The sequence below is a fragment of the Rhinopithecus roxellana genome, chromosome 15 (genome assembly GCF_007565055.1).
Source record: "Rhinopithecus roxellana isolate Shanxi Qingling chromosome 15, ASM756505v1, whole genome shotgun sequence".
In the NCBI taxonomy this organism is placed as follows: Eukaryota; Metazoa; Chordata; class Mammalia; order Primates; family Cercopithecidae; genus Rhinopithecus; species Rhinopithecus roxellana.
In genome coordinates, this window is record NC_044563.1 from 2822712 (window position 1) to 2847815 (window position 25104).

Here is a 25104-nt window from a genome sequence, read left to right on the forward strand (position 1 = left end):
CTGGAGTGGGAGGGGAGGTGGGCTGCGGGAGGGCCTGGACCTGCCCCTCACCTGGCGTCTGGCCTTGCTTGCTTCCTTTCCGGGGTCTCCTCACTGCAGCTGAGCACGGAATGGGTAGCAGCAGCAGCGCTTGGGTGCCAGTGCATGAACCATTGGGGAGGTTTCCCAAAAATGCACATTCCTGGGCCTTCTCCCCAGAGACCCAGCCCACCTGACTGGGCATGTGGAGACCTCGCCTTTCCAGCTGCCTCCCAGGGGAGCCTCGTGCTCCGGACTGATGGTCACAGATTTGGCAGCACATGACTGGGCCACCCATCAAGGCCTCCTCCAGGTCCAGCTGGCCCCAGCCTCTGACCCCACCACCTTCCCCAAGTCACCCTCCTGCCTCATGGGGGCTGCAGCTGGGGTCGAGGCCCCCAGGTCTCAGGCTGCTATGTCCACCAGGCCCCGGCGGGAGGTCTCCCTGACGGCCCCCAGCTCAGCCTCGTCTCCCAGTGCTCGCTGGAGGACCAGCTGGAGGGGCAGCCTGCGGCCCTGGGCACTGCCCAGGCAGAAATAGACGACGGGCTTGGCTGCGCAGTACACGGCGGCCATGAGGAAGCTGAAGTGGTAGAAGTAGTGGGGGATGTGCCAGAGCAGGTTCCGGGACAGCCAGTAGATGCCGAAGGGCAGGCCGCAGAAGAGGAAGAGGAGGACGGCCAGGAGGATGAGCGTGGGGAAGCCCCGGGGTGGGGGCCGCTGGGGGCCTCGCTCCACTTGCAGCAGCAGCATAAGGCTGGCCCCACACATGGTGCAACACAGCACAGCCAGCAGCACCGCTGCTACCAGCCACAGTGTCCGGCACAGGTGGCGGCTGGGCTCCCCGAAGAACTGGGTGCAGGCACCGCTGAGCAGCAGGTGCAGCAGCAGGCAACAGGCCCAGGTGAGGGCACACACGCAGGTGGTCAGGTGGCGTGGGCGGCGGCACGAGTACCAGGCCGGGAAGAGGGCGGCCAGGCACTGCTCCACGCTGACGGCCACCAGGAGACTCAGGCCCACGATGTAGCAGAAGAAGCGCAGCGTTGCCAGGCTGGTCTGCACGAAGCCCGGGAAGTCCAGCCGGCCTTGCAGCAAGTCGGGGATGATGGCCACCATGTGGCAGCCAAGGAAGATGAGGTCTGCGCAGGCCACGTCCAGGAGGTAGATGGCGAAGGGGTTTCTGTAGACATTGGAGCTGAGCAGCCAGAGGACCGCCCCGTTCCCCAGCAGCCCACCGAGGCCGAGCCCCTCAGTGAGGGACAGGATGATGAGGTTGAAGGCCACATCCTCCCGGGCGCCGTCGGCAGCCCCTGCCTGCTGTCCAGCTTCTCTGGACTCCATCGTAGGGTGGGGGGCCAGAGGGTGCTGCTGCTGCTCGCTCTTTCTGCTGATGCCCCTGTAACCACAACAGTTGAGTGTGGAGCTCAGGAATCCATGCCCCCTCCGCCCCCCGACATCAGGGGAGATGAGATAGCTAAGGGTTGGGTGGGTGACCAGGGGAATGGTGAGAACTCCAGGAGGAGAATCCTCTCCCATTTCCACCCTCAGTCACCCGACCTAAGCCTCTCTTCCCTAAGACACTCAGGAGGAAGGTCTCTCCCTTCCTCCCCTCCCCATGGTTACCTGGCCTCAAAGGCCTTCTGTGGGGCTGGTCCCTGCAGGCCAGGTGGGGCAGGGACCAGGAGATGTGGGAAGAGGGTCCGAGACCCATGGGGCTCCCTCCTGTTGCTAGTGGTGCCTTGATCCTCAGAACAGTCCTTTTTTTTGTTTTTTTGAGATGGAGTCTGGTTCTGTCACCCAGGCTGGAGTGCAATGGCATGATCTCAGCTCACTGCAACCTCTGCCTCCCAGGTTCAAGTGATTCTCCTGTCTCAGCCTCCTGAGTAGCTGGAATTACAGGTGCCCGCCACCACGCCCAGCTAATCTATTATATTTTTAGTAGAGATGGGGTTTCACTATATTGGCCAGGCTGGTCTCGAACTCCTGACCTTGTGATCCGCCTGCCTCGGCCTCCCAAAGAACGGCCTTATTTTAGTCAAAGGTAGAGCAGGAGGCACTGCTCATGCCTAATCAGTGGTGTGACCACAGAGGGGCAGCTTACAGTGGCTGGGGGGCTTTTCGTCATCATCTTAAAGCAGCCCCCAACTCTTTCAGGCCTTTCCTTGACATCCACGAGGGGTTGCTTGCCAGTGGGCTCCCGGTCCCCAGCCCTCCAGCTTGGACACACCACGCAGTCACATCAGGGCCCCAGGAAACCTCCCTCTCCCCTGGCTGTGTCCCTGCTGTCCTACAGCAGGACTCCAGCCCTCTGCGGGGTAGGGGCGCATGGGGAGGCTGCATCCTGCTCAGCATTGCCACCCTTTCCTTATGGGGAGAAGAGGGAGCGGTCTGATGATAGGGCTTGGAGGGGCTCTGAGCTTCCTTGGCCTCTCCAGCCTCCTTTTATCCCCTCCCAAGGCAGTTGGCTCATGGGAGCAGGTCCGGTGGGAGGGGTGCTGGGCCCTGGGAGGCAGCACAAATCCCAGGGGACCTAGACTGGAATCAGAGTCTTCATCACAGCTTTACCAGAGATACAGCAAGTAATAGACACTACGGGACTGCCTGGTGCTCAGAGCCAGAGACACACCTGCAGCTACCTGGCCCCATACTGCCCCTGTGGCTACCTGGCCCGTCGTGGGTATGTGAGTGATTGGTGACCCCGGCTTCTCCTCTTGGGGTTGGGGGAGATGGGATGGGGCCTTGCTTCTCCCCAGAGACTGGCTGGGGTCAGGAGCTGACACCAGGTGACCCTCCCACCTTGGTGGTGGCTGGTCCTCCTGTGTCCTGGGAGGGCTGGGAGTTGGGGTGAGGAGGGTGGGGGTACAAGCAGAAACCCCCATAGCTGGTCTTAGTGGCTTCTTCCCACCTCAAGGTTGTGCTCAGAACCCTTGCTGTCTCCCTCCAGCGATAGGAGGACCTGAGGCCACGCAGGGGGACGCTGTGGTGCTGGGATGCTGGGGAGACGTGGCCCGGGGTGGGGCTATCTCTGAGTACAGAGGTGCCAGCCACCCCATGAGGTGCTGGTCATCTCCCTCTGCTTACACCCTCAGCTCTGTGGTCTTTTGTTTGACTGGGGTGAAATGACAGCCTGAGGTTGTCCCTGCCTCAGGGGTGGGCACGGGGGTTGGGGGCTCAGTGGAGAGGAGGCTCTAGTCCCAGCACCTCAGGAAGCTGAGTCCTGCCCGTGGTCCAGTCTGGATCTCCTATGGGTGGGGTCAAGCCTGGTTGGAGATAAAGGGCTCTTCCTCCTGTCCCTGTGCTCCGTCCTAGCACCCAAGGCCCCGGGAAGGCAGGCGATGGGTGGGAGGTGAGGTGGTGGTGGAGGGAGCCCCACCTGGGCCAGCATCATCAGGAGGACACCCTGAGTGGGGCTGATGGAGCGTCACTGCCATGGCAGGTGGGGAGAGGTGGGGAGGGGGACAGATGCTCTCCCACTCAGGATAGCTTGGGGGGTCCCCAAGCCTCAGGCCCAGCGGGAGGCAGAGATGAGTTTTGGGAGGTCTTAAGTCTGTCGATGGTGGACTTCCTCCCAGGCACACGTCCTGTCCACCCGTGGACGGAGTTGTCTCCAGGATCCGCCAGCAAGCTCTGGCCCCAAAGCAGCAGGTGGGCTTTCTCCAGCCTGTGGCCCCCCAAGGGCCGTGGTCCCTCTCCTGTCTCACCCCCTGCATGGCTGAGGAGAATGTGGGCCTTATGGGCGGGCCCCAGGGAGAGAGCATGGCAGGGAAGTGATGGACATAGAGGGAGTGGGGAGAGTGCAGGAAGGGGAGAGGCATGAAGAGAGGCGGGAACGGGGAAGGAAACAGGGAGGAGAATAGGGGCATGTGGGGTTAGAGCCACGGAGCTCAGCCAGGCCCTGCTGCTGCCTCCTCTCTGCTGTGACCCTGGAGGAGGTCTCCCTGTGGGACCATGTGCCCCACTGGGGGCTCGGGAGGGAGGCAGAGCTCTGTAGGAAGGGTCCCCACAGCTGGGTGACAGGACTGTGGGGAGTAGAGGAGTATGTTGCAACCTTGGTGAGCAGGGGGAGGAGGAGAGGGAGGAGAAGGAGGGGAGGAGGAAGGGGAGGAGAAGGAGGGGAGGAGGGGGCGAGGACGATGGAAGAGAATAGGAAGGAGGAGGAGGAGAGGGAGGAGAAGGAGGGGAGGAGATGGGGGAGGAGGCAGGGGAGGATGATGGAAGAGAACAGGAGGGAGGCACAGCATTCCCCATCCCTGGGTGGTCCAGGAGCGGCTCTGTGTCCTGCCGGGACAGTCAATACTGAGAAGCCATGAGGCTGTCCAGAATCAATGCCCAGGTGTGGCAGGGAGGAGAGGGCCTACCCCCGGCTGCCCCCATGACTCCCCTTGAGAGTCTGCACCTGCATGGAACACTCTAGATCATGGAGGAAGCAGGGCAGACAGGAGACAGAGCCACCGGGTGGGGGGAGCCATCACCCAAGTGAGCGTCCTCTTCTGGAGTCAGCCCAGGGCTGGCTGCGGACCAGATGGCGCGGCCCCTCAGAGGGCGGAGGCTGCAGCCTGGAGAGCTCCCTGTTGAGAGCATCCACTGTTGCCCACGCCCCGCCCCTGCCACCGTCTGGCCAGCAGAAGAGCCCAGAAATTGCCAAGCTGGGCCAGCCCCAGAGCCCACCTTGATCCAGCCACCTGCGCTACTCACCGTTTGGGGCAGAGGCGCGACCGAGCCCTGCCTGCTCTGACCCTGGGCCTTGGATCTGTCCTGGCTGCAGCCGCGGGCTCCAGTCCCCAGAGCCTCTGGGCCGCTCCTGTTCAGTGTCCACCAGCTCCTCCGAGTCACATGGTGTCCGGCTGGAATGGGGCTGGTGAGGAAGGCGTCTCTCTGAGGACCCCTTCTCTTCCGCTCAGCTCTTGCCCAGGTGTGGACAGCAAGAGAAACCCCGACCCTCCCTGCAGCCTTCCAGGCAGGCCTGGCAGGCAGAGGAAACCACGAGATCTCTGGGTGGAGCCCAGCCAAGCTGTGACTTCACCGGCTTGCCTGGCCGTCAGAGACACCAAGCCCTGCAGGGCCCTTTAGGGACCACTTCTCTCCATCTGTGTCTCGGAGGGGCCGGCCGAGTGCCGGGCTACCAGCGGGACTTGTCCTTGCAGCAAAAATGTGTTTGTCTCTCCGCAGAGCACAGGCTGCCGGCCCCAGCTCTCCAGGCAGCTCTGGACCGCGGGGAGGAGCGGGGATGTGCCTGAGGCCTCCCTCCTGCCTCGTTCACAGGCACACAGTAGATGGCTGGTGTCAAGAAGCTGCCGCGCGGTCCCCGCCAGAGGAGAATCGAACACAAACAGCAGCGTCAGGCTCGGTGAGACCTTGTGAATTCAATGATTTCTGCTCGTCTCAGAAGGGAAAAAAGTCCCGTTTCAGACCGTGTCTGTCCTTCCAGGGCCCTGCCTTAGCGGAGATCACAATGGACGTGCCAAGAAAAAGAATGCAAGGTCATTTTTTGACCTGTTTCTCCCAGAGTCCAGGTCCTAGCAACTCTTTTCTCTTCTTTGTCTTTAGAAAAATCTCCAAGGTACAGAAGAGCGCAGGAAGAGCAGGGATTTGCTCTGAAGCGTTTCCCACTCTGTGCTCTGCCTGACAGCTCCTCTTGCGGAGCCACGTGAGAGCAAGTTTCCCACACGCGGCTTATGACCTTTCACGACATCAGCAGGCATCCCCCAGGGCACCGGCATCCTCCATCCCCAAAACGCAGGGGCCACGTGAAGCTCGTTTGGCGTCTGTGCAATGCTGGTGTCTGACGTCCGTGCCAGGCAGGTGTCTGACAGGCAGTGGTGCCACTTGCTGAGTTGTGTCTCAACTTCAAATCCTCCTTTCCTAAACCAGAATCCAAGCTGCCAGGTGCCCGGGGCTCTGCAAACCATGCCTGGGCTCTGCCACCGCTCTGGGGGGCCCTGCCAGTGGGTGGTCACTCAAGGATGGCCCAGGGGTGTGGGGGAAGTGCTTCCAATCGCCCCACACGTTCCAAGTATCTTATCCTTCTAACTGCCACACTCCTTCCAGTTGTCCTACAGTTCCAATAGTGCCACTCCTTCCAGTGTCCATCCCACCCTTTCCTAAGTTCCATGCCTTATAATTGTCTTACATCTTAAAGTTGTCCCACCCTTCCCAATGCCTGAACCTTCCAATTGTCCCACTCCTTCCAATTGCCCCGGCCTTTAATTGTCCCAATCTTCCAATTGTCCCACCCTTCCAATTGTCCCACCCTTTTAATTGTGCCACCCCTTCCAATGTCTCACCCTTCCAAATTTCTAACTGTTCCAATCGTCACAACCTTCCATTTGTCCCACTCCTTCCAGTTGCCTCACCCTTCCAACTGTCCCACTCCATCCAAATGCCTCACCCTTCCAATTGTCCCATTCCTTCCAAATACCTCACCCTTCCAATTGTCCCACTCCTTCCGATTATCCCATTCTGCCAGCTGTCCCACTCTTCCATTTGTCACATTCCTTCCAATTGCCTCACACTTCCAATGGTCCCATTCCTTCCAACTGTTCCATTCTTTCCAATTGTCCCACCCTTCCAATTTTCCCACTCCTTCTAATAGTCCCACACTTCCAATTGCCCCACCCTTCCATTTGTCCCACTCCTTCCAAATGCCACAACCTTCCTATTTTCCCTCTCCTAATTGTCCCACTCCTTCCAGTTGTCCCACCATTCCAATTGTCACACTCCTTTTGATTATCCCATCCTTCCAATTGTCTCACTCTTCCCATTGATCCACATTTCCAATTGTCCCACCCTTTTTATTGTCCTGTTCCTTCCAATTGCCCCATCCTTCCAACTGTTCCACTCTTTCCAATTGTCCCACCTTCCTATTCTCCCACTGCGCCCAGATGCTCCACTCTTTCAGTTGTCGTTTTTCCTTCTGATGGATTCATTCTTCCAATTGTCTCACTCCTCCAATTGTCTCAACCTTCCAGTATTCTCACTCTTTCAATTGTCCCACTTTTTCCAATTGTCCCACCCTTCCAATTGTCCTACCCTTCCAATTGTGCCAGGCCTTCAAATTGTGCTACTCCTTCCAAGTGCTCCACCCTTTTAATTGTCCCACTCCTTCCAATTGTCCCACATTTCCAATTGCCCCACACTTTTACTTGTCCTGTTCCTTCCAATTACTCCACCCTTCCAATTTTTCCATTCCTTCCAATTGTCCCACCCTTTTAATTGTCCCACCCTTCCAATTGTCCCACCCTTTTAATTGTCTCACCTTTCCAATTGTCTCACTCTTTCAATTGTCCCAGCTTCCAAATTGTCTTACTCTTCCACTTGGCTCACCTTTTCAATGGTCTCACCCTTCCAATTTCCCCACTCTTCTAATTGTTCCACTCATTCCACTTGTTCCACCTTCTAATTGCCTCCCTTCCAACTATCCCACCCTTTCAATTGTCTCTCTCCTTCCGATTACCCCACTCTTCCAATTGTCCCACGCTTCCAGTTGTCCCATCTTTCAAATGTCCCACCCTTCCAATTGTTTCATTCTTCCAATTGTCCCACCCTTCCAAGTCTTCCACTCCTTCCAATGGTCCCACCCTCCAATTAACCCACCTTCCAATTGTATTAGCCTTCCAATTGTCCCACCCTTCCCATTTTCCCACTCTTTCCAATTGACCCTCCCTTTTAATGGTCTCACCCTTCCAATTGTCCCACTCTTTCCAATTGTCCCAGCCTTCCAATTGCCTCATCCTTTTAATTATCCCACTCTTTTAGTTGATCCATCTTTCCAATTTTCCCACCTGTCAATTGTCCCTGTCCCCCTCCTTCCAGTTGTCCCACTCTTTCCAATGATCCCACTTTTTAAATTGCCCCACCCTTGTAATTGTCCCCCTCTTTCAATTGACCCACCTTTCCAATGGTCTTAACTTCCAATTGTCCCACTCCTTCCAATTGTCCCTTTCTAATTGTCCCATCCTTCTAATTGTCCCACTCCTTTCAAGTGTACTGCCTTTCAATTGCCTCACTCTTCCAATTGTCCCACCCTTCCAATTTCCCCACGGTTTTAATTGTCCCACTCTTTCCATTGTCCCGCCCTTCCAACGGTCTCACTGTTTCAATTGTCCAACCCTCCCAATTGTCCCACTCCTTCCAATTGTCCTACCTTTTTAATTGTCCTACCACTCTAGTTGTCCCACCCTTCCAATTGTCCCACTCTTCCAATTGTCCCACCCCTCCTATTGTCCCACTCCTTCTAGTTCCCCCACCCCTCCAATTGTCTGACTCCTTTCAATTAGTCCATCTTCCTTTATGTTTTCTAGCTTCATTTTCACTCCCTGTCAGTGTTGCCACAGCAAATTTCTCTCTCTCTCTCTTTCTCTCTTTTGAGACAGAATGCCACTCTGTTGGCCAGGCTGAGGTGTAGTGGCATGATCACAGCTCACTGTAGCCGCCAACTTGCAAGCTGAAGCATTTTTTCCTTAGCTTCCCGAGTAGCTGGGACTTCAGGCATGCACCAAGTGCCAGGCTACCAGCAGCTTGTCTGGCTAATTTTAAAATTTTTAACTTTATAGAGATAGGGTCTCAATATATTGCCTAGGATTGTCTACAGTTCCTGAGCTTAAGTGGTCCTCCTGCCTTGGCCTCCGAAGGTGCTGGGATTATAGCTGTGAGCCACCATGCCTGGCCCGCATCTACTTTCTCCACCTGGTAGCAGCAATGGACTTTTGCAGTTTTCTCAGCAGTTGAAAATCCAGACCCATCGTTTCCTGTTGGAGACACTGGCCACTAACTGCCTGGGAGTCCCCTCAGGCGCCTGAATTACACTCTAGTGGTCCCCACTGGTCCTAAATTTCAGTAGTTTTAACTTCCTTCCTTTGTTCCCTGTGCCCTGGGTGGCAGGTCTTTTTGCGGTTGTTTCTTCTCTAATACCTTAGTGTTCCCTTTGTACGTGTTCGATTTTTCAATATCTAGTGAACAATTCTTTAAGTTCATCCCTTCAAAAGTACAGGTAGCTTCTGCCTACTGACTGTGTCCCTGCTGGTACTGAAATTGGTCCCAGAAAGGTCCTAGGGGAAACGTGGTGATTTGGGCTTGGTTTGGTCATGTCCTTGGCCTTGACTGTTGTGATGAGTTTCTGGTCAGTGACACTGGTGATCCATGCCACGCTGTGGCTCATTGTCAATCAAACAAGCACTTGTAATGGGTTATGTTGAAGTTGGCGCCTTGGGGGACCATTTGGCTGTTGGACTTGATCATCATAACACAGGGAGCACTGGTATTTGCAGTGAAAAACAGATCGGGCCCAGTGGGATGCCAATGAGGGAGAGTTGCATCTCTGTTTTTGAGAATACCATATTCTGGTTTCCTCAGAAGTAAAACAAGGAGAGATAAACAACATTAATAATTTGACAATCAAAAGAGAATGTGTGTGTGTCAGAAGAGAAAAAGGAATCTATTCCATTAGGGCACTGACTAAAAGCATCATGAAGAAAATTATAACCTGGTTCATCTTTAGAGGATTATTATAGCCAAGAAATAATTCATGATTCAATCCACACTAACAAACAAAAGTCGGGGCTGGAATCTAGTAACGGGTGTATTATAGTTTTCCTTTGAAAAAATTTCCCTCTCTCTAGCCTTCCTTTTCTACTAAAGAGAAATTATAGTAAGACCAATTTGTGTGCAAAACAAGTTTTAGGCTTATTATACTTCCCTGATTATAAAGTGCAGCAAGAACCAATTGGCCATACAGGCTCCTTTCAAGTTGACTTTGCTGGAACTTTACCTAAAAATATATTATTCTAGTCAAAGCCTTGGTAAAATAACCCGGGTCTCCAATTGTGTTCCGTTTCAAAAGAAAACATTCTTACTAAACCTATGTAAACAACTAAATGCCATAAAAGCAGAATATTCACTAATAGGGTCTGAATTTTGAAGAATTCAGATAGAGAGAAAGGTACATTTACTCATAAAAAACTTACTTTACCTGATTTCTCTAAACTATAAATAACTCAAGAGAAAAAACTTTCTGGCTGGGCGCGGTGGCTCATGCCTATAATCCCAGCACTTTGGGAGGCCGAGGCGGGTGGATCATGAGGTTAGGAGTTCGAGAACTGCTTGGCCAATATGGTGAAACTCTGTCTCTACTAAAAACACAAAAATTAGCCGGGCATGGTGGTGTGTGCCTGTAATCCCAGCTACTCAGGAGGCTGAGGCAGAAGAATAGCTTGAACCCTGGAGGTGGAGGTTGCAGTGAGCCAAGATTGTGCCACTGCACTCCAGCCTGGGTGACAGAGCAACACTCAGTCTTAAAAAAAAAAAAAAAAAAAAAAGAGAAAAAGCTTTCCTTGCGTCTTCCTGAACCAGAGCAGCAGCTTCCAAACAACATGTCGTGTGTTCACCTTGGAGCTGTCATACACTAAGCACCTCTTGTCAGTGAGATGAGAGTTGTCGGACACTGTAGAGCCCAGCAGTTCCTCACATTGAGTCATTCCTAGAGGAAAAACAGCCTCCCTGCTCCTGAGTATCTCCTCCTTGCATTCCCCAGGCAGCCAGATCTTATATAAACCATTTTTGTTTTACCATAGAACTCTTTTGGGCACCATTGACTCCATTAGCATGGGGTTAGCTTCACTTAACATCGCATAGTAAGCCAGAAAATGCCCCTCAGGTGGAAATTCTTGAGTCCAAAGTCCCAGCAGTTCACTGGGAAGTGCTCACAGCCTTTTGCCATAAACCCCAGTGAACACTCCACGGCAGACTATGAAGTGGAGGGTTTGTTCCGGCTTGCACTCCAGCTTCTACACTATATTCTGTGGCTCAGGCAATCTTACCAGTTCCCATTTAACGTGTCCAACTAACATTTCTCCCAGCGGAGATTTACATGCCTTCAGTTTTATAGTACTAGAGGGGAGAAACATCCCCCAGTCAGACAAATCAAAAAGTATCTGGAACAAATCTCGATCAATTTAGAAGTTTATTTTGCCGAGGTTAAGGACATGCCTATGACAGCCTTAGGAGGTCTTGATGACATTAGGCCAAGGTGGTTGGTTTTAAACAATTTAGGGAGACAAAGACATCAATCAATACATGTAAGATATACATTTGTTTGGTCTGGAAAGGCAGCACAACTCAAAGCTGGGTCTTCCAGGTGATAGGTAGATGCAAAAATTGTCATACTGGCTATTGGTTGAAAGAGTTGATCTAAAGTTTTGGAGTCAACAGAAGGGACTGTCTGGGTGAAGATGAGGGTTGTGGAGACCAAGGTTCTTTTTTCTTTCTTTTTTTTGAGATAGAGTCTTACTCTGTCACCCAAGCTAGAGTACAATCGTGTGATCTTGGCTCACTGCAACTTCCACATCCCAGGTTCAAGTGATTTTCCTTCCTCAGCCTCTCTAGTAGCTGGGATTACAGGTGCGAGCCACCACACCCAGCTAATTTTTTGTATTTTTAGTAGAGATGGGATTTTGCCATGTTGGCCAGGCTGGTGTCCAACTCCTGACCTCAGGTGATCTGCTTGCCTCAGCCTCCCAAAGTGCTGGGATTATGGTGTGAGCCACCTCGCCAGGCCAAGACCAAGGTTCTTATGATGCAGATGAAGCCTCCAGGTAGCAGGATTCAGAGAGAATAGATTGTAAATGTTTCTTATCAGACTTAAAGGGCTTGTTTTTTCTTTTTTTCTTTTTCTTTTTTTTTTTTTTTTGAGACGGAGTCTCGCTTTGTCACCCAGGCTGGAGTGCAGTGGCCGGATCTCAGCTCACTGCAAGCTCCGCCTCCCGGGTTTACGCCATTCTCCTGCCTCAGCCTCCCGAGTAGCTGGGACTACAGGCGCCGCCACCTCACCCGGCTAGTTTTTTTTTTTTTGTATTTTTAGTAGAGACGGGGTTTCACCGTGTTAGCCAGGATGGTCTCGATCTCCTGACCTCGTGATCCGCCCGTCTTGGCCTCCCAAAGTGCGGGGATTACAGGCTTGAGCCACCGCGCCCGGCCTGTTTTTTCAATGTTAAGGTCTCTGTTCTTTTTTCCTTTTTTTTTGGAGATAGGATCTCACTCTGCCACCCAGGCTGGAGTGCAGTGGCACCATCTTAGCTCACTGCAGCCTCAAACTCCCAGGCTCAAGTGATCCTCCCACCTCAGCCTCCTTAGTAGTTGGGACTACAAGCATGTGCCATCACAACTGGGTAATTTTTGTATTTTTTGTAGAGATGGAGTTTCACCATGTTGCCCAGGCTGGTCTCGAACTCCTGAGCTCAAGTAATATGCCCATCTTGGCCTCCCAAAGTGCTGGGATTACAGACATGAGCCATCGTGGCTGACCTAGAATTTTATTTTTTGTTTATAGATACAATACCCGTTTTCATAAGACGTTTAGGTAAAGGAGTCATGACTACTTTACATAAACCTGTTTAAACATCTAAAAATTCATAATTCTATCATCCCTTATATTCTTATGCTCTGGTCCCAGGAACTTTTTTCTTCTCTATCCCTAGACCATTTTACCTTTTCTGGTGAAAAAAGATTTGGGTTCCCAGCAGGGGACTGAGCCAGGGGACTCAGGCCCTTTTGTGAATCTTTATCTTATTTTTCCTCAGCATAGCTCCAGGAATGTCAGCTTTCTCATTATCACCTTTGCCTTTTGATTTTTCTTAAATTTCTCCAATCTGGGGCAAATGCCGAACAATTGGTATGGGGCCTTTTAATGTTGGGAGAGTGGCAGGAGCTCCCTTTGGTCCGCCCAAGCTTTGATAGTGCTGTAAAGATCTTTGTTTTAACTCCATCAATTTTCATTTTGTTTGTTTCATTTTTTAATAACCATTGGAAGATTTCCACCCTTCTGGGATGAGTCCCCTGACTCCCTTTTGCATTTCCCCCTTTTTTTTTTTTTTTTTTTTGGTTAATTATCTTAATGTTTTATCAGCATCGGTGATACCCGTGAAGGATAGCAAATTTGAGAAGGCTTCTCAAGTCATTGTTCAATTCTGTAGAAGTAATGTCACCTGGGGTGCCCATGGGGAAGGGGTCCCCTCAACCACAGCATCAACTGTGACCTGAGTAATAGGCATATTCTGTGGGTGAATATCTGGTTATCACAAAGTCAGTCCCACATGACTTGTTTATGAAGCATATCAACTGCTTCCTCTGGGGTGATCCACTTAGTATTTTATAGGGAGAGTTGGGCAGTCCCCTCAGGGTAAACAGCCCTTACAGTGGCATTTATCAGGTCCAATAGGCTGGTTGTTCTCAGGAACAACCTCCTGTGCATTTGGATCACATATGCTCATCAGCAATTATTTAATAGTGAGCTGTGGGTCTACATCAACTCAAACATGCTCTTTCATTCTGTAGCATTTAAAATTAAGGGTACTGTCCTTCAAGCAGTTACTCTTACAGTCCATTTTAGTAAAGGTTTCTTAGGAAGCTGATGATACCAATCTACAAAATGGAACAGTTCCTTTACATTATACCACCTGGTTTTGTTACCTGGTTTTGCCCTTCTCCAATGTTGACTATCTTCTAGGTAACCACAGATTCCAGAGGTACCTTTTGCTGCCCTTAATTTTTCCTTTTGTGGGTAGCTTTGAGGCTCGTGGCCTGAGCTGAGACAAACCCACATCTGAGCTTGGTCCAGCCTTAAGGCCAAACCCAACATTCATTCACTGTCATTTTACCTATCACAGATAACAATAGCCATGGGATTGGGTACTTTTCTTTGTCCTTATTAGTCTGCATTTCCTTATGCATCCGGTGAACCCACTTCCTGGAGTATGATCTATCTCTAAATTCCACTGGTGACGTTCACCTTTAGTAACTGAATGCAGTCTAGCTGTAGCTCCTTAAGATGGGTAACCATGTGGCCACCCAGGAGTCAAAGGTTTCTCATTCCCCACCTTTTCCTTTGTCTTTTTATCCATTTAGTTTTGTCTATATAATTTCTCCTTTTTAGGCAGGATGTGGGATTTGATTCTGGAGGTGGGGCTTGGACACAAGAGCAAATTGAGGACTAGCTAAAACTGGTTTCCATAAGACATGCCCACCACTGAGCCATGTCAGTTTACCATTGCCATGGCATCACCTGGTATTACCACTCCTTTTCATGGCAATGACCGGATGACCCAGAAGTTACCACGCTTTTCCTAGAAATTTCTACATAACTAGAAATTACATGTGAGACCCTTAACTCACATGTAATTAAAAGTGGGTATAAATGTGAGTGCAGAACTCTGAGCTCTGCTCTGGGCACACAGTCTATGAGGTGTCCCTGTCTGCAAGGAGCAGCACCTTTTCTGCTGCTGTGCACTGCTGCTTCAATCAAAGTTGCTGTCCAACACCACCAGCTCATCCTTGAATTCTTTCTGGGGTGAAGCCAAGAACCCTCCTGGGATAACATACTAGTGAGAAAAGGGTTATAAAATATGATCGTTTTGCAAAAGAAATGATGTGTAACTATATATATACCCATAGGAGAAGGTAAAGAGGTATTTACCTCAAATTTTCAACAACAGCTGCTTCCACAGCATGAGAGAGAAGAGTGAGGAAGAAAGTTATATCAATTGAGTTTTTTATCTTGAGAATATAATGTTTGCAAAACTTAACAAAATGAATGATCTCTCACCTGTTAAATAAACAGATCTTAAAAGACTGTTAAATGTGTCAGTGTGGAAGTAACTAGGAGGTAGCTCCCAGAAGCTGCTAGGTTGGTAACATCCAAGCAAGGCCTCTTTTTTATTAGGATACCATATTACATCAGCTGCCACCACTGGAGGAAGCTGGGTGACAGGTACATGGACCTGTCTGTACTGTTTTTGCCACTTTTTGCTTGCCTAATTAATTTAAAATAGAAACTCCAAAAAAAAGTGATTAGGTTGAACTGCATAAAATTGTCAATACTGGACTGTTTCGGACCCACAAATACGGCAACTTCGTATTGTTAAGTATACAGTTAATCTAGAGGAAGGCTGTAACTGAATTGTATTTGAACCTGTTTGGAAGAGCTTTGGCAACTGATTGAAGTGGTCTGCGTGGAGTTCGACAACTGTAATTTAGCAAGTGTTCTGAGGACTTAATGGCTTTGAGAGGCAGATGTGATCATGACGTTCTCAGGGGTACAAGCTCCCTCTGTTCTAATTCCACCCTTACTAAGCCTAAGCAGCACTGTGCTAGGGACATGGGGACCCTGTTCCCTGGAAAGATATGCATCTCTTGACATGCAGCCTTACTATCCTTCTCTGAAGACGTTTGTTAGCAAGACACAACTGGAAGAGTTCTGGGTGAGTAGACAACATTATGCTTCAGGCCCTACAAAGCCACAGATAACCCCTAAGTGTGTGACATCACATGCTAGCACTGCCTCTGTGGGGGCCTGAGGGGCAGCCAGGCTCTCCGTGACATGGTTCCTGAGTGATCAGCACCAACTAAAGGCACAGTGAGGAGAGTGGATCTCAGAAAGACCAGCGACATGAAGTAAGAGCCCTCAGCAGCTGTGCACAGAACCAGCCAGCCTGGTGCTACGGCAGCTCTTCTGATGTGGTTAGGAAGTAGGGGATATTTAGGCAGAAGAAAAACAGCATGCTCCCTGTGAGGCAGAGTTTGATACAAATTTCGAGGCAATAACAACTTCAGGACTGGATTGGGGAATAAATAAACCTAGGTTATTCACCTCAATAGTAGAATGACAATAAAGCCCCTGTGAAACATTGCCAATGCATTGCTTCAGAAAGAGTTTTTGTGTTTTCAGCATCTAAAAAATCCCACTATAAAAAAACTAAAAGTCTGAAAATTAAATGGGGTGTTTATTCTCTTTCTTTCTTTTTTTTTTTTTTTTGAGATGGAGTCTTGCTCTGTCGCCTGGGCTGGAGTGCAGTGGCTGGATCTCGGCTCACTGCAAGCTCCGCCTCCCGGGTTTTACGCCATTCTCCTGCCTCAGCCTCCGGAGTAGCTGGGACTACAGGCGCCGCCACCTCGCCCGGCTAGTTTTTTGCATTTTTAGTAGAGATGGGGTTTCACCGTGTTAGCCAGGATGGTCTCGATCTCCTGACCTCGTGATCCGCCCGTCTAGACCTCCCAAAGTGCTGGGATTACAGGCTTGAGCCACCACGCCGGGCTTCTTTCTTTCTTTTCTTTTCTTTTCTTTTCTTTTCTTTCTTTCTTTCTTTTTCTTTCTCTTTCTTTCTTTTGTTTCTCTCTCTTTCTTTCTTCCTTTCTTTCTCTTTCTTTCTTTCTTTCCCTTTCTCTCTTTCTTTTTCTTTCTTTCTTTCTCTCTCTCTCTCTTTCCTTCTCTTTCCCTCCCTTCCTTCCTTCCTTCCTTCCTTCCTTCCTTCCTTCCTTCCTTCCTTCCTTCCTTCCTTCCTTCCTTCCTTCCTTCCTTCCTTCTTTTTGCATGTTAGCAAGCTCTTTTCAGTATGAAAAAAAATTAGAGCGCATTAAATCTTTGGGTGAGAAAACAGCTGAAGAAAACAATACAGTAAACAACCAGTGAGGGGCTCCCCTGAGAAGAACATGGAGTAAGGGGAGTGCATTAGTTTGCCAGGGCCACTGTTGCAAAGTACCAGAGTGGGGAGGCTTAAACAACAGACATTTATGGACTCACAGTTTTGGAGGCTGGAAGTCCAAAATAGAAGTGTTGGTAGGGTTTCTTCTGTTAAAATATTAACTTCAATTGCATTAAATTTAGCAGTTTACTTGTGCAAAGAATGACTCATGAGGCTGGACGCAGTGGATCACACCTGTAATCCCAGCACTTTGGGAGGTCAAGGTGGGCAGATCACAAGGTCATGAGATCGAGACCACCCTGGCTAACACAGTGAAACCCTGTCTCTACTAATATGGTCTCAGCCCAGTGATAAAAAAATGGACTTCAAGAGATTCTTCCCCAAGTTTTTCATTTTAATTTCATGTTGATCAAGTTAGTAATTCCGATCAAAGTGGGAAGAAGCAAAAAAAAAAATACATTTCCTCAGTTCATGGTCAATAATTTTGTCCCCATGTGGACATTAGTGCTCTCTGGCTTCTCACCAGGGGCTGGAAGGCTGCCATCTGATAATGGATGGTAATGGATGGCTGGCGGATTTGCACAGCATGTGGTCCCCAGGGAAGACAGCTGCCGGCTGGCAGCTAAGGGGATGGGAGCCTCACAAGGCAGCACAGCCCTCTCAGCTCCAGGAGCGTTTCCGCCTGAAAATAGGCAGTGACCGTGGTTTATAAACTTCCAGAAGGCAGCGTTTCAGCCATCTCCTCTGTTATTGTGTGAGGAACCAGGCAGAGATCTGTAATGACACGAGGATGGGAAGTGAGTCGATGGGTCAGGGCTCCTCCCGGGTGTAGAGGACAAGTGTGGGGCCCTTCTTCCCATAAAAGTGGGGAGGTGCCTGCATTGGCCTGAATTTATCCTTCTGTTCATTTCCCCTGAAGCATTCATTAACATTAAGCCCTGAGATCGACAGTTTATAATCACACTAAATAATTCAGATATAATAAATTATAAGATGTGACTGTGACCTTAGGTAAATATTAAAACAAACAACAATAATAACAACCACCACCACCCAAGCACTGTGCTGTTGCTAGTGAGCCTAGGAAACTGTTTATCTTTCTCAGGCGAGTCCATTTATCTGAGGGATAGAATTCAAATGAACTTCAGAAGCATCCAGAGTGTGTGTAAAAGCATGACTGAAAACCAGTAGCTATAATCCCTACAACGGTGTTAACATTTATGTTGTCTGGGGACCCTGGGAGCCCTGCGAGCCCTGCTTCTTCAGAGCCATGAGGCCATGCTGACAGCAAGGAAGGCAAACTCGGGAAGCCGGTTTCCGCAAAGTGGAGCCTCCACCCACAGCACTCCTCAACAGCGGGCTTGGAGGATCCGCATGCCCCTCTGGTGAGTCAGCATGCAGCTCAGTCTCTTTCAAGGCCAAGCCCTGCACATTCTAGCCTCACTGGGATTAAACCTTTATTCACATTTTCATGTTTTATATTATCTATTTTCTACTCCTCTCGCCTCTAAAACTGAAAATCCTATCTCAACGGAAATTAGTGCTTTTTTGGTACAAAACATTTATCCTCATTCTCCTTAGGTCAATTTTCAAGGATCATATTAATGCAACAATCAGATAAGAAAGGTCCTTACAACGCCAAAGCCATTCGTTTACTTTCCATGTCAAAGGAGGAAAGAAAACCCTGACCCATTTGGGGTAGGGCTAAGAACCAAGCCATCCCTTTTTAAGACGTTTAGTTGTGAATAACAGCTGCCCTCCAAGCTTCCTGGCAGGAAGTTGAACAAGAGGAAGAGGGAAGAGTTGGCTTAAGACCGAACCCCTGCAGGGGCCACTAGGCAGCTGCTACCCATCCGCACCACTGCAGGATACAACAGTGGCCACATCTGCAGCTTGGACCCAGGCCCTCATGCATAGGCATCACGCTGGGGAGGAGGCTGCCTCTGGGTTTCCGGCACTGCTGGGCAAGGTCAGGCCCAGTCCCTAGAGTCTGTTGGATTGGCAGGATGGCGGTGGTGGGGGGCACAGGGCAGCCCACCACTCCATGTGGAGGTGTCCTGACCATATCAAGGAGTGCAGGTACTGCGCTAGCCACGGGGGTTCAAGGCCCAGCTTCTAGGCTGGCCCCTATCCTGGAGCTGGGCATGGCTGTGTGGCTCCCTGCTGCTACAGGCCATAGCCACACTCGCTGCGAGGGTGCCAGGTGCCACACACTTAACGTTTGCTTCGCCAGCATTTTCCTTCCTCTTGCTTTTCCCATCCCTTTCTTTCCGAGATTAGAAAGGAAAAGGAAGGGAAGGAAACCTAATCTGGTGACTCTAGGAACTAGATCTTATTCAATCATTCCAGGACCATCAAGGCAGGAATTATCATTGTGCGGACACTTTGCTTACAAGGACAGAACTAAGGCTCAGAGAGATTGAGGAAAGGGCACAAAGCTGCCCAACAGGCCAGTGAAGGAGCTGGGCTTTGGGCTCAAGGCTCAGTCTCTCTGATATCCATGTAGATTTTCACAGGTACCTCGGTCCCCAGAGCACGGCCTGCAGAGCTGCATGTTCTTACTCTCTCGGGCCAGCTGGTGCAGGACACTAGGGGATTTTCCAGGCACACAGGCTAAGCACATGTGGACATTCGAAGTCTTCATTTGAACACTATCCTTCCTCTGGGAGCCATCATATTCTGGCACTCCAGGCATGGTGCTAAAGTCCAGGGTGTGCTATCAACATAGTGGAGTGCACACACCTGCACTCTGTCTACCTGCATCCCACCTGCGTCCCACCTGCATCCCACCTGAGGCCTGAGTCCCACTTGAATCCCACCTGCATTCTGCCTGCATCTCACCCGAGTCCCACCTGCATCCCACCTGAGTCCTACCTGAGTCCCACCTGCATCCTACCTGTATCCCGCTTGAGTCCCACCTGCATCCCGCCTGAGTCCCACCTGCATCCTACCTGCATCCCGCCTGAGTCCCACCTGCATCCTACCTGCATCCCGCCTGAGTCCCACCTGCATCCTACCTGCATCCCGCCTGAGTCCCACCTGCATCCTACCTGCATCCCGCCTGAGTCCCACCTGCATCCTACCTGCATCCCGCCTGAGTCCCACCTGCATCCTACCTGCATCCCGCCTGAGTCCCACCTGCATCCTACCTGCATCCCGCCTGAGTCCCACCTGCATCCTACCTGCATCCCGCCTGAGTCCCACCTGCATTCTACCTGCATCCCGCCTGAGTCCCACCTGCATCTTACCTGCATCCTGCCTGAGTGCCACCTGAGTCCCACCTGCATCCCACCTGAGTCCTACCTGAGTCCCATCTGCATCCCTTCTGCATCCTACCTGCATCCCACCTGGATCCCACCTGAGTCCCACCTGCATCCCACTTGCATCCTACCTATGGCTCTGTGCTGGGCTGTAGGATGCCATCCTTGCATAGCAGTGCATGGCTCTGGATGGAACATTAGGGATGCTCCCCTCTGGTTCTCTCTTAGGATGCATCGACCTCACCAGTCACATGGAGCTTGCCAATCACACCAGTCACACTAACTCCCTACAGACACTTCTGCCTGACTTGCATCTCGTAAGAGCTAAATTAAGAGCAAGATCTCGGCCGGGCGCGGTGGCTCAAGCCTGTAATCCCAGCACTTTGGGAGGCCGAGACGGGCGGATCACGAGGTCAGGAGATCGAGTCCATCCTGGCTAATACGGTGAAACCCCGTCTCTACTAAAAAATACAAAAAACCAGCCGGGCGACGAGGCGGGCGCCTGTAGTCCCAGCTACTCGGGAGGCTGAGACAGGAGAATGGCGTCAACCCGGGAGGCGGAGCTTGCAGTGAGCTGAGAGCCGGCCACTGCACTCCAGCCTGGGCGGCAGAGCAAGACTCCGTCTCAAAAAAAAAAAAAAAAAAAAAAAAAAAGAGCAAGATCTCAACAGTGCCTAAAGACTGGCAGTGCCCATTCAAGAGAAACCTCTGTGAGTCCCAACCCACACAGTGCAGTCCTGGATGACAGTGCCGAGGAGCTGTGGCCCTTGCCTTGCGTGTGGGGCTCCGAGGAGCTGTGGCTTTCACGGCAGCCTTGGCGTGATGCCCATCAATGCCTTGAGATGTTGTCCCCTCCTGTGCCAGGCAAGGTGGTGCCCATTAGGAACCAGACAGTCTGTGTCTAGCTCGCGGGAGTGTGGGTGGCTGAGGCCTATGGTGAGCCTCTGTGCAGTGCCTGGGGTGGCCCTGCAGGGGAGCCCCGCCCAGGTACCACTGGGCCTGGGGGCACAAGCCCCCACCCCTGCTTCAGTGGGGTGGCTCTGAAGTGCCCACTCAGTCCTAAGCCCCCATGGGAGCTGTCAGGACCACTTGCAGGTACTGTCTTCCTCCCCAGGAGGGGTCCCCAGAGCCTGCCCCGTAGCCTCTGCCTCAGAGTCTTTTTCCAGCAAACCCAACCGTAACAGTTCCAATCAAACCTCATCTATGTGGTCAACCTCTCGGCCCTTCCTGTCCCTTCCACAGCCAGAATAACCAGAGCTAGTGTAAAAGGAGAGGGTGATGGAGGCGGGGAGAGTGGGCTGTGGAATGGAGACCCTTCTCACCTCCAGGGGGACTGCAAACCTCGGCTCACCAGCTCCCCCTAAACTCGGATGATGAGGGACATGGGCCAGGCACAGGTACACGGCTGCAGGCCACACTCACAGCCCAGAGAGGCAAAAATGTATAAGGCAATAAGAGAATTAACTCTTATTAACTAGTGATCATATATTTACCTTTATCTATCATTTTATCTATCATTGATCTATTATCTATCTATAGCTATCTTTCCAAATCTCTCTTCTATATTTATATCTATTTATTATCTACCCACATTTATTATCTTTATATTTATCATCTATATAATCCATTGTCTATCCATCATCTATCTATAACTATTTTATCTATTATCTATGTATTTTCTATCTATTATCTATCATCTACCAATCCATTATCTATCCTCTAGCTACTATTTACCCATAATACATACATACACAACACTTTTGCATTTGTGTAATAGCTTTATTTGTTGCAAAAAATAGGACTATACGAAATATAGTATGGGTTTTGGATTTGATTACACTTAAGGTCATGAGAACCAACTAACAATTCTTGGCAAAATCTTTACAAGCACACAATATCTCACTTGATGATTTTGGAAACTGTATGATTGAAGTGATATGTGCTGTGGATTTAATATTAGAAATTTAAAGTTAAGCACGTGGTGCTGCTGCCTTAAGTGGCAGAGATGAGATTCAAATCCAGGTCTTCTGGCTCCAATTGCCATTCTCCTTCCCCCACGCAATTGTACTCTTTTTTCTTTTTCTTGTTTTTCATTTATTTATTTATTGTTTTGAGACAGAGTCTTGCTCTGTGGCCCAGGCTGGAGTGCAGTGGTGCGATCTCGGCTGACTGCAGCCTCTGCCTCCTGGGTTCAAGTGATTCTCCAGCCTCAGCCTCCCAACTAGCTGGAATTACAGGTGTGCGCACCATGCCCAGCTAACTGTTTTTGTATTTTTCCGGTAGAGACGGGGTTTTGCCATGTTGGCCAGGCTGGTCTCAAACTCCTGAGCTCAAGCAATGTGCTTGCCTCGGCCTCCCAAAGTGCTGGGATTACAGGCGTGAGCCACCGTGCCCGGCCTATTTATTCTCTTTTTTCTTATCCTGTTTTCTTCATCAAGATTGTCACCGACCTTGCTCAGTGTCTGTCCAATTCTTCACCACTCAGGTCAGTTTCTACTTTCCCTCTGAGCCTGATTATTTCAACTTATGATGGTTTTTCTCTTCTGCAAGACACAGAATTTATTGTCTCAACCAGGCCAGGATTTCTTTGGGCATTCCCCCTGTCCTTGGAATAGCACAGCCCAAATCATGGCACAAGTAGGATTTATTTTTATTTATTTTCTGTCCTTCTTATCATCGTATTATATACCCTTTCACTCTTTTTTCTTTTATTTTTGAAAATACAATATGTTGTTATTAACTAGAGTCATCATGCTGTACAACGCGTCTGTTGAATTTATTCCTCCTGTCCAACTAAAATTTTGTATCTTTTCACCAACATTTCCCCAACCTCTTACCCCACACCCCATACCTCAGCCTCTGGTAACCACTATTCTTCTCTCTGCTTCGATGAGTTCAACTTTAACAATTTTCCACAGATGAGTGAGGTTAGGTGGTATTTGTCTTTCTGTGCCTGGCTTATTTCACTTAATATCATGTCCTCCAGGCTCGTCTATGTTGTTGTGAATTACAGGAGTTTTTTCTTTTTAAAAGCTGAATAGTCTTCCATTGTTCAAATGTACCACATTTTCTTCATTTGTTCATGCCTTGATGGACACTTAGGTTGATTCCATATCTTGGCGATCGTGGATAGTGCTGCAGTGAACACGGGAGTCTAGTGATGTCTTTGATATGCTAATTTCAAATCCTTTAGATGTATATCAAGAAGGGGAATTAATGGATCCAAGTGGGATTGAATACGAGACAGATGAATCATCAATGCCAGTAGGATTTGCATTTCTTTAGAGGCAAAATTGGAGAAGATTGGAGGTTAAACATTGGATCAACACTGGTTGTCAGCATGAGCATGAGGGTTGGGTGAGAGGCAGATGCAGCACGGGGAAGTGTTGATGAGAGAGAAGCAGGCCTGAGTGAGGGCTTCTATTTGTCTGTTCTCACATTGCAGTAAAGAACTGCCTGAGACTGGGCCATTTATAAAGAAAAGAGGTTTAACTGACTCACAGTTCCAAAGGCCGTACAGGAAGCATGGCTAGGGAGGCCTCAGGAAATTTACAATCATGGTGGAAGGTGAAGGGGAAGCAGGCAAGTCTTACAAGCCAAAGAAGGAGGAAGAGAGAGTGAAGGGGAGGAGCCACATGCCTCTAAACAGCCAGATGTTGTGAGAACTCATCACTGTCACAAGAACAGCAAGGGGGAAATCCACCCCCATGATCTAGTCGCCTCCCACCAGGCCCCTCCTCCAACACCGGGGATTATAATTCAACATGAGATTTGGACAGGGACACAAATCCAGCCATATCATCAGGGGAGAGCTGGCAACTGTGCTGAAAGCTTCTGAGAGCCCCATAAGCTGAGAACAAGAAAGTGATCACCAGCTGTGGCGATGTGGGTGTAAGTCCTGATTGTGACAAGAAGCATCTCAGAAGAACTACAGAAAAAAAAAGGGAACATCAGATTATCCATGTGATGGGAATTGAAGACGTAGACAGTTCTGGAATTATTGCTGAGAATGTGACAAAATAGATGGGATGTTAAAAAGAGAGGAAAGTGGAATTGAGGAGGGACCTGAAACAAATCTTGATAATTAAACAGACACCTTTGACAAATCACTCAGATTCTTTGGGACTTGCTCTTTCCATCTGTAAAACAAGAGTAATCACAACAGGTGATCTATTTTGTTATTGAGAGTTAGATGAAGTAGAGATAGAAATAATATCCTAATGTGGGTGGTAACACAATTTATCTATAGTAGTTAACTGAGACAAGAGTAATGATAAGAATATGGCAATTATTGGAGTAGATGAATTAATATTAGGTTGATGCAAAAGTAATTGTGGTTTTGCAATTAAAAGTCATGGCAAAAACAGCAATTACGTTTGCACAGACCTAATACTTCATTTAGCAGTGTCGTCAAATTTTAATCTTACAACAAATTACATTTATATCTTTGTGATTACTCTTTGTGTAACTATTCAGTTGCTCTCCATCTTATAATCACTAAAACCTCCTAATTCTCAGTGAGTCTTTCCTGGAACTTCTTAAATCACTGTCCATAACCGCACTCCCCCTCGCCCTTTCATCTGCACCCCAACTTTTGGGTTTCACACCACAGCTGTGCTCGGCTTGTTTCTTTATATGTGTTTGCATGAAGATACATGCCTCCATGTGAATTCTACCTAATTAGAGCCATGAGATTTTCCTCAAATATGTAAATTCTGTAATTATTTCAGAATTGACATATGTTGCACTTTCCTATATGTTTACCATATTGTTGATATTGATGGAACTAAATATTTTCAGTAATCCCTTAGATGAAAAATTTCAAGATGCATCTGACAAAGAAAAATTGCTCATAACAAATATGAAGCTACAGGTATCTAATGACTATGAAGTGCTTGTGATTGGAGCCTCCAGCCCCAGCAATCATGCAGGCAGGTCATCCATATTTCACTGAGGGCCTCTTCCTTCAGTTTGCTATTCCAGCTCAGAGGAAATCACTCACTGGGGTAACTGCCTCCATTCAAGTGGAGGCTGGAGTCTGGCAGACACTTTGTGTTGAGAGAGTGCACCTGCCTCAGGAGGCTCGTCAGGCTGGCCAAGCGGGATCCTTTGGAAGAGATGGTAGCTTCCAGAGGGGCTTCTGTGTGGGTCTTCTGATGTGCAGAAAGATGTCTCTGTAGCCATTCTGCCGATTCCCATTCTGTAAAAACTCTCACTGTCAAGATTCATCTTCATGGTACCAGAAGAGGTGGAAATTGGTGGCTATGCTCACAGCCATTGGTGGCACTGAAGAGGTGGAAATTGGTGGCTATGCTCATGGCTGTTGGTGGCATTGAAGAGGTGGGAATTGGTGGCTA

The 25104-nt window shown here is 49.5% G+C and overlaps 1 protein-coding gene across 1 annotated transcript; it reads right to left on the reverse strand.

Moving 5' to 3' along the window:
* Positions 1–215: 215 nt before the first annotated feature.
* On the reverse strand, positions 216–4959 carry MRGPRE (MAS related GPR family member E). The gene is made up of 2 exons (XM_010382088.2): positions 4714–4959; positions 216–1414 (listed from the first exon to the last, which is right to left on the reverse strand). The coding sequence occupies exon 2, from the start codon at positions 1357–1359 to the stop codon at positions 424–426; it is 936 nt and encodes a 311-aa protein (XP_010380390.1). The 5' UTR covers positions 1360–1414; positions 4714–4959; the 3' UTR covers positions 216–423.
* Between the last annotated feature and the right edge of the window lie 20145 nt (positions 4960–25104).